Consider the following 9933-nt stretch of genomic DNA (forward strand, 5'->3'; position numbering starts at 1 on the left):
TTTGGACGTTGTATGACAGATCGGATCCACACATGCTTTAATCGAGGCATTTGGATGCCATATGAAGGATTGGATTTGAATATCGATCACTCATGCATGCATTACATTTCATCGGGATGCTTGATCTTGATTGTCCCACATCCATGTGGAGTCCTTCGGAAATTGGATGGTGGATCAGTTCCTTTCCATCCCACATATGCATTACATTTCATCAGGATCCCTGATCTTAACCATCTCACATCCATTTAGAGCCCTTCAGATGCCATATGATGGATCAGGACCATCCCACTTCATTCCTGCACCCATTTCATTTCATCACACATTTTTAATCTTGACTATTAAATGATCTAATCAAGGCATTTGACACTATATGATGGATCATATTTGCATATCGATCACATGTTATGTATTCACACACATCATACATTGCATTTCATGCATTTTTCCATTCCCCGGTGGATTCTTGATTTTGATAGTCCCGCATCCACTTGAAGCCCTTTGGACACCAGATGACGGATTAGATCTATTCCACACATTTTCCTAGCGGATATCTGATCCTAATCATCCCGCATCCACTTGTAGCTCTTTCAATGTTGGATGACAGATCAGATCCATTTCATTTAATCATTCCATACATTGCATTTCATCATTTGACGCATTTGCATCTATCTCATTTCCATGTGCCATTCAATAAGGGAACCCTGATTCCAATTGTCCAAATTTTCAAAAAGATCTTTTGGACACCAGGTTGCTAATTAGGCACGTTCTATTTCTTCCAGCATCTATGATCTTGACCATCTAAAGCTTTGATTGAGGCCATTAGACGCCATATGATGGGTCAGATCCACATCGATCAAACCCTGATTCTGATTGTCCACATTTCCCAAAAAGACATTTTGGACATCAGGTGGCAAATTAGACCAGTTCCATTGTATGTATCCTTGATCCTAACTATCTGATACTCTGATTGAGGCCATTAGACGAAGTATGAAGGATCGGATTGACACATGTTGATCACCCCAGATCTTGACTGCCCAAAGTTCCGATTAGAACCTATTGGATGTTGTATGATGGATCAAATTTATCCCAAGCCATACCACAAGACCAAACTCGGCATATGCATTACCTAGGTGATCGCTAGAAGGTAGGTTTGTCTGTTAAAATCAAAATCCACAAAAAATTAAAAAAATTTAAAAACTTCTAAAAATATCAAAAGTGTTTGACATCTTATACACTAATAAATTTCTAATACTTCTTATTGGATGCCAATGCAACAATAAATTTGATTTCAGTTTAATCTTAAGTAAATCTCACCCAAAGATATATTTTTTTTATAAAGTAGACATAGGATGATCGGCCTAAACTCATGGTGCTAGTCTGATCATTCTGGGAAAATGATAGATTCAAAATACTTTGTTTTGGCACTTGAATTAGCATAATACACTCCTATTTTTGAAAAGATCTTTTACAAACCATAGTGATAAATTTCAGAACTCGAATGGCTAAAAGCATAATCCAGACAACTCTAATCTGGGACACCTGCAAAACTATATAGCATTGTAATGCGGGAGATTTGTAAAGTCGTAAAATGCGCAAATAACTATCCATTACAAACAATACGCTTGCAAGAGATCATAAGGGATTGTGCAATATCGAAAAAATTACTCTTCAGATCCAACATGTGTTATCCTCGTAAGGTCGCACATGCACAGGGGCTCTAACCACTCAAACATCCAACCCATTAAATTTCTTCGATGTGTACACCAATCAACGAGGTGAAAGAGTTGTAATAAGATATTTCAACATTTTCCCTGTCCTTATGAATTGTTTGAGTTAAGCTTCTATCCAAGCAAGCTTCTCAATCACGACACTCTGGCAAGCAGAGGAAGCAATCACCTCTTCATCTACTCCAGGTGGGGTGTCCACTCGCTTTGGCATTCGGTTGTATCCAAACCTCTTCCAAAGTGGGGTATTTGTACATACCCCATAATCAAAACATGATCACTTCGCTTTGTAACTTGGGTGGGCCCTTGATTTAAACGGTTAAAATCGTCATAAAAAGGCAACCATCGGTCTAGGTTGAGCTAGAGTTAGCCAAACACCGTGATGAGTGCAAGCTTCTTTTTTTTTTTCCCTTAAGACGGCAACGACACTACCGTCTTTGCACAAAAAATCGGATTTTAACATTTTTTTTTGCAGGTTCTAGCCCTCTAACCACTCGCTGACATGTGGCTTGGCTCACACGAGTCTTACATGAGCCTCTCATGCTATGATCATCGCCATCATCCATGGCCCATCCAAGATCCATGTGAGAGTCTAACTCATATGAACCTTACGTTGAAATCGAGCATGTGGCTCGTACGATCTGAACCTGCCACCCAAAATGCCTATAAAAGGGGCGAGAGGCAAAGGGCATCTGAGGTAGGAGGTAGAGTCTAAAAAGCGTCTGGGTGTAAATCGGAGAGCCACCTAGAGAGAGAAATCCAGTGACAGAGACTCCGAGTCTCTGTTCTTTCATCTTTTCTACTCCTTAATCTTCTTTTATCTATTTAACTCCAAAACCAATGTCATATTTTCAATATATTCTTTTCAAGTCTGTACATTCCAACCCTCTTGCTTTTAACACCTGAGGTAATAGGCTCTACTCTAACATCACGTAAAGTATACTCTATGGTTCTCTCTCTCGAGGATCTTATGTATAAAAAAATGTGACTTAAAGGAGTAACCGAAAACTCATGTATCAGAAAATGTGACTTAAAGGAGTAACCGAAAACTCTGTGTTCCTTTTCTTTTCTATACTTTTATCGAAAAAACCGTTTTCTAATATTTCTATTTTGGTTTTAGTTTATCTTTTATAATTTAGACATCTAAAACTAAGTATTTTACTAAAAGTTTCTCGAATCCCCATTGAAAAAGTAAAGCCTGCAAAGTAGAAACTGTGTTTTGCATAGGCAGCAAAAGGGTGCCTAATATATTCCTTTTCCATAACCGAGGTCCTTACCTAGAATCCACGACGTAAACCTATCCAAGAGTCATTTGAGTTGGGAATTCTTTGGTTTTTTCGATCTCTAGGTGATTCCACGGATCCTAGCTAAATTATGGATTCTAAAGCTTTCATTTTAGCTAGTGGCAACTTTGATTAATATATAGATATGGGTAAGTTGCATGAGATATTATGAATGGTATCAATATAATTACAAGTTTCTCTTCTCAACTCCTCTGCAAGGTTCACGTATGAAAGTCTTAACTATGGGTTTCACTGGATCTAAATACACTTTGGATTTGAGCCTTCATGTGTTACTGCTCGTATTAACCAATAACTCTAGCACGATTTGATAGGCGATACACTATCGGACCTTAACCAATCATGGACATTAACTATGGGGGTGTTTGGTGCATGGTATTGGGAAGGATTAGGTAGGATGTGATTAAAAAAAATGTAATTATTACATATGGCAGGGATTGTCCCCTGTTACCATGGGATAAGCTTAATTCCATGCTATGTTTGTAATACGGTGGTACATTGAATGGATATACCCACCATCATTTGAAACTATTGAGAATAACACATATGTGTTATATCCAAACCGTTCATCTGTTTTGTAACCTCATTTTATGGCATGGGCCTAAAAATGAGGCAGATCCAAAACTTATGTGGCCCCAAAGAAGTTTTCAACGGTAGGTATTCAATCCCCACTGCTTTCTATGGTGGGGTCCACTTGAGCTTTAGATCTACCTGATTTTTTGGCCCATGCTCTAAAATGATCTCAAAAAATGGGTGGACGGTGTGGATATAGCCCACACATCATGGTAGGACCTACACAACTTGCTAACATTGAGTGAAATTGGCATAGAACCGATACAATTCCATCTGATCTAATTCCAACCTCTTCCATTCTTCCCAGACATTGAGTTGAATTAGCACGGACCAAATGCAATCCCATCCCACCTAATGACATCTGATAGCATGCGCCAAACGCCCCCTAAGTATAATGAAATGAGGTATAAGTCCGAGCGGCTGGACCGTAAGGTATAATCCACCCAGCTGATAAGTTACAACCTCTTAAGTGCATTTGACATCTAGGCCTTCCAAAAGGTTGACCCCACCACGAGGATCTTCTAATGCAAATTTCATCCCTATATACTCATCAAGGGGCTACATCATATAAAATATTTTCCATCCATTGGTAAATAGCAAAACATAATTATTGTCCACTCAATGAGTTTCTGTTTGTGTTTTTCAACTGGTGATCCTCATTATGAGACTAACTTACTGGACGAATCGGATTTTGTATAAACACGAGAACAATCCATTGGACGGGTTGGATTTAGCATACACATGAAAAGTTGGAAATATCTGCTTGTTGGACCTTAACTTAATAGTCCAACCGGTTGGACTCGAGACCTTTGATAATTAATTAGTGCAAATTGGCAAAAGAAAAGATAGTGTACTCTTGCCACGTGAGTTGCGTGTAACACTGCTAGAGGAACGGCGGTTATCCAAAGTACTGTAGGCCCATCAAAATCCACTCCGTTCATCAGCTTAGCCGGATCATGTTAGGACGTGATCCAAAAAATGAGACAGATCCACGCTGATCTGCACCGCAGGAAAGAATATGTAGGGATAAAAACGCTAGCCATTAAAACCTTCCTAAGGCCCACCTTTATTTTTATATGTCATCCAGACCGTTCATAAGGTGATTCGCACCTGGATGCAGGTAAAACACAAATATTTCATGATAAGAAACCTCTTTTGGCCCACTAAGGTTTCAATATCAAGCGTTCAATTCCTATTGTTGTGTTCCACGTTAGTCTTTTGTCTTCCCAATTTTTGTGATAACGTGCTAAAATGACCTGGAGAAACTGATGGACGGAGTGGATTCCCACAAGGACATGTATGTGGGCTCCAAATAACTATGCTTTACACCGGCTCCGTGTAACAGGGGTTACACGCAACTAGCATCCGTCTTCCTGCTGGTAGCAGCAGCCATTCCAAAAACCAAACCACCAAACCTGCCTTTTGCTGCTCTCCAAAAGACCCCCCCGCCCCTCCTCTATCTCTCTCTATAAAACACTTCGTATTCTTCGCTCTTTTTCTATTCTGTCTTCCGAATCTCTGCAATCCTCCGATCGGATCATGGCCCACTCGGCGATCATTCAGGTCAGAACAAGCTCCTATGTCTTCTACATTCCGGATCTTTTCCTCTCCATTTCTTACTGTGCTTTTTCCTCTTTTTTTTTGGTATGAAAAAAGAGGGATTATACCGTACTTCGGCGGAGTATGGAAAGTCATACGCATGCGTGACATGCGATCAAGATCGTTCGAATGGTGGGCCTCTTGGCACACTTGAGAACAATGTTAACCGGACAATTCTAGCTGTATGATTTTGCCTGTTGAATACGGGAAGCTGATTTTTTCTTTCTAAACCGTTCGTTTCTCTGGCCACCTTTCAGATGGTTGTGATTGTTCAATCGTTGTTTTTTGTTGGCCATGCTCTTTCCATAGTGGGGCCTGCGATTCGGACTGCTTGGATTGATTTATATGGATCCTGTGTCTATGGTAAGTGGATGCATGTGTACGATCCACTATACACTTCTGGAGGGTGGTATAATTCCTTTGAAGAGGATTCTTGAAAAAGTTTGTTTCTTATGATGATGATGTTGATGTTTTTCGATACATTCGATTTTGTTTTTCCTCTAATTTATCCAATTTTGTGTCGATTAGGAACCCCTTTTCCTGATTGTTTGAATTTCGGTTACTTTCTTTTCTTTTCTTTGATTTTCAATATTTCAGTGGAGCATTTCGATTTTCTTCAATTTCGTGGTTTTTGTTTGATTTTTTTACAGTGCTGATTTTGATTTGGATTTCTCCGGTTTTGATCTGTCAATTGTTTTTAAGTGTTGATTCTTTAGAGCTATCATGTCATGAATATGATCAATAATAGGTGGGACCCACCTTTCAGCGAGCCGATAGTCTGGTGGCCTCCATCATGGATTTACCATTGTGCATAACCTTAGAATCTTAATTATTCAATTGGTGGTTGGAAAATGGGCGGTTTTTGCCCAATGTTTCATGGTTATTGGATGGGAGAAAAAAGTCAATCTAGTGGCTAGGATCATTTGATCAGCCGATTTTAGGTCTTTGCCCCATACATAATTTGGCCCATGTTTTGAACAGTCTGGATTGATTTGCATGGTTTCCATGGACGTGGTTATTTGATGCATGTGTATGATACGCTGTACCCTGCCGGATCATGGTGGGATTCTACTCCCTGTTTTGAGGATTTTGTTTCTTATCATGGTGATGGGTGATGATGATTCTGATTTTGTTTCTTTTTCTTGGTAGTTTCTCCAAATGTGTTCTTGATTCATGCATCCCCTTTGAAAGAATTTCTTGTTTTATTATTTGGGTTATTCTTTTTTTTTTTTTTTCTTCTCTCTCTCTAAATGATTTTAAGGGAATGATTTGATTTTTCTTGATTTTTCTGGTATTTTAGTTCTTTTTCCCTTATGCTATTTTGAGATTTGTTAACAATGCTGATTTTTTTAGATTTCTCCAGTTTTTATCCATTCACTGGGAAAGGAATGTTCTAATCTCACATTGGACTTTTCTGTTTTTTGTCTATCTTTTCTCAAGATTTTTTCCCCTTTTGAATTGATAATTTAGTGGCGTTATCAGCTCAGCCGAACAGGTTGGACCCACCTTTCAGTGTGTAAAAATTGCCATTGTGCATAACCTGTTGACAATATCAACTGTTCACCTGTTGGTCTACAAGAGAGCAGTTTGACCACTGGTCCACAGTCAGTGTAAATCATCCACCAGCTCATTCATGATGAGGTGGATATTTTTTTTCTCTGGTTGGGGAGTTTTATGGCGCATGGACTATTCATGATGTTGAAAATCAGATGAATGGTCTAGATAATGGGAAGGTGGGTGCCATCTGTATGGTTATTGGCTAAACAAGAATAGTGGTTTTACTTGGTTGAACATTGTACATTTCCTCTTTTAAGTTTATGATAAATTGAATGTTGCAGGCTTCTGTATCTATTCCTGCCAGTAATGATGAATTTCTAAGGAGGTCTGCATTTAAGGTATTTATGTGCTGCTAAAGAAGATCTTATATGCTCATATCTTGATTATGGGTTTATGTGAACAGTATTTTTATTTTCCATTTCTCCTGCTTTTTAATTTTTAGGTTCATGTGTGCCTTAAAGGGGCTATGAAAACGATGATGATGATGATGCATGCTTTAACATTAATCATATAAAACGTTTCATATGTGTAACTATCAAGTTTCCTGCGATTAGGTATTAGTGGTTGTGTAGAGTAGATTTTTTAGTATAATATGCTTATATTTGATTATTTGGTATGGAGGGTGGTTTCTTTTTTAATATATTGTAGAAGTTTGCCAAACACATGTAATGCATGGTGTGGAGATTTATTAGAATAAGATGAAACAAAGCAAAAAAGAAAAGTGAAGGAAGCTTCTATGTGAAATGGTGGAATAAGCTGATTCCTACAGGAACAAAAAAGTACAGATGATGAATCACATGGAAACTAATGAGCAAGAAATCAGGTATTGGTGTGTGAAGGAGTACAATGTTAACATTTTTCTTGAGAAAGTCCTTTTCCTTTCTTTTATAAGCTATCATTTCATAAGTTCTTTGTGTGTTGGAGAGAGATGGGCGGGAGAAAATAAGAAAAAAAAAAGTGAAACAAGAATCATGCAGATGATATTAAAGTTATTAATCATTAAAAGGCTTTTGAAAATTATAAGAAGAGAAATGGAAATTATATAATGAATCTTTAATATATGTGTATATATGGACATGTCAGTTGATCTAACTTCTAGAAGCCACAATGTACGATGCCTTGTATCTGTGTTTGACACCATGTCTTATTGACCCAAGTTATACGTTTACATTCTAATAATGTTCTTGCTTATTCATAAATTTTGCTATTATCTTCATCACAAATTATCTTTTCGGCAATTTCTATTGAAATATCGTGTACTCACTGCTCTATACAAATGCAGTCACACAATCTAAGGTTTCAAGATAAATCATGGACGTTCTTATCCTTGGATTTGAAAACCAAGAATCTGCAATCAAGAAGAAATTACAGAGTATGCATGTCTGTACAACAAGCCAGCAGATCTAAGATTGCGGTTACACCTTTAGAACTTGAGAAGGCAAAAGAGCCTCCTCTCAACACATACAAGCCCAAGGGACCTTATACTGCGACAATTGTTTCGGTTGAGAGGATTGTAGGCCCGAAAGCTCCGGGTGAAACATGCCATATTGTTATTGATCACGGTGGCAATGTTCCCTATTGGGAAGGACAGAGTTATGGTGTAATTCCTCCTGTAAGTTGGTTTATTTCCGTTTGTTCTTTTATTAAAATCTGATCTATACTCTGTTGCTGATGATTATCACTAATGCCCCAAGATAAATGCACTACAAAAGTTACAGTACATCAGGTTGCATTTGGACACATGAGCAGTCCAATCAATGCTATACAATCCATCCCATCTTTATATACAATCCATCCCATCTTTATGATCATGTCACCATGTAAAAGTGAACTGATTGGATGATCCTATCCATCCAAATGTTGGCCTTTTTTCAAACCACCTGTTTTCATCGCCTGATTGATCTGATTCTTGTGAACCATAGGAATCCATGGTGGTGCCTACTGAATGGATGGTTTGAATTAGTTGCCATTTTTTTTCCTGATAAACAATCTGGGTGTACATTTTGCATGACATTGCTTAGATGGATAGGATCCTCCTTGTCCAAATGATTTTTGCATGCAACTCAGCCAGGGTGATTGATTGGGCGTTCCACATGTCAAAATGCAACTCAACGCACTGAAACTTATAATAGTGCATTGATTGCACTGGATCATTTTTATGCATTCCCAGTTTTACCAAGTTCCCACTTTACATATTGGCAATTTGGCATCCTCGATGCATCTTAATTCTTAACATTCCAATTAAACTACTCATTCTCAAGACAGTGTATATTGCCAATTGAATTAAGTTCGTGTGTGAAGTTGGCACTCTCCTTTTTCAGAAAATATTGCATCAGCTCTGCATGCCACGTTCCACCAGTGTAGCTTTTTGGGTAGCGAAATACTTCGATTCTTTGGCAGGGTGGAATGCATGTTCTTCAAATTAGACCATCCTAATTTTGAGAGGATGATTGGTGGACATCTAATGGTTAATTAATACAGAAAATATTTGACTATCCAAATTCATCAAGACAAGACTTGTATGGCTGTATAAGCAATCTAATTTTAGGGCTACCCTTCTTCAGTGGGTCCCACCATGGGTGATTTGGATTTAGTTGCACTTTTTTTTTTTCTATCCAAAAGAAGGAAGAACAGAAAAACAAGGGGAAAACACCACAAATACAAACATGAGAGAACCTACCATCTCTGCCTTGTGCACGCGGCTATTATATTCTGCTAGCATATCAATTATAAAAAAACTCCTCTTTTGGATAATTCCTTAGTTTATTTTTTTCTACTTCTCCGAGAATATAGCTTAAAAACCTGATCATGATTCCCTTACCAGCACAGGTTTTCTTGCCAGTGGCAGACGGTGATTTCAGAGTGATCATGCCAATTTTGATCTCTGAGCTTTGCTTATCTTCTTTCCTGCAGGGTGAAAACCCAAAGAAGCCAGGGTCTCCGAACAATGTCCGGCTTTATTCAATTGCATCAACCAGATATGGAGACTCATTTGATGGAAAGACGGGCAGCTTATGTGTGCGTCGTGCTGTTTATTATGACCCTGAGACTGGAAAAGAGGACCCCTCAAAGAAGGGCGTCTGCAGCAATTTTCTCTGTGACTTGAAGCCAGGGGACAAAGTTCAAATCACAGGTAAAATCTATTTAATTTTTGAATGGAAAGCCACCACACTCACCTC

The 9933-nt window shown here is 38.4% G+C and overlaps 1 protein-coding gene across 2 annotated transcripts in view; it reads left to right on the forward strand.

Moving 5' to 3' along the window:
- The first annotated feature begins 5038 nt into the window (after positions 1–5038).
- The window catches only part of LOC131243907 (ferredoxin--NADP reductase, embryo isozyme, chloroplastic-like), a 7028-nt gene continuing 2133 nt past the window's right edge, over positions 5039–9933 (forward strand). Inside the window, exons 1-4 of one of the 2 annotated variants that reach the window (XM_058243526.1) lie at positions 5039–5161; positions 7036–7092; positions 8037–8366; positions 9668–9887. In XM_058243526.1, coding sequence (XP_058099509.1) covers positions 5138–5161; positions 7036–7092; positions 8037–8366; positions 9668–9887 — 631 coding nt within the window. In that variant the 5' untranslated portion in view covers positions 5039–5137. The remainder of the gene's footprint in view (positions 5162–7035; positions 7093–8036; positions 8367–9667; positions 9888–9933) is intronic. The other variant, XM_058243534.1, reaches the window with a different exon arrangement.

Source organism: Magnolia sinica, chromosome 1 (assembly GCF_029962835.1).
Source record: "Magnolia sinica isolate HGM2019 chromosome 1, MsV1, whole genome shotgun sequence".
NCBI classification, from domain to species: domain Eukaryota; kingdom Viridiplantae; phylum Streptophyta; class Magnoliopsida; order Magnoliales; family Magnoliaceae; genus Magnolia; species Magnolia sinica.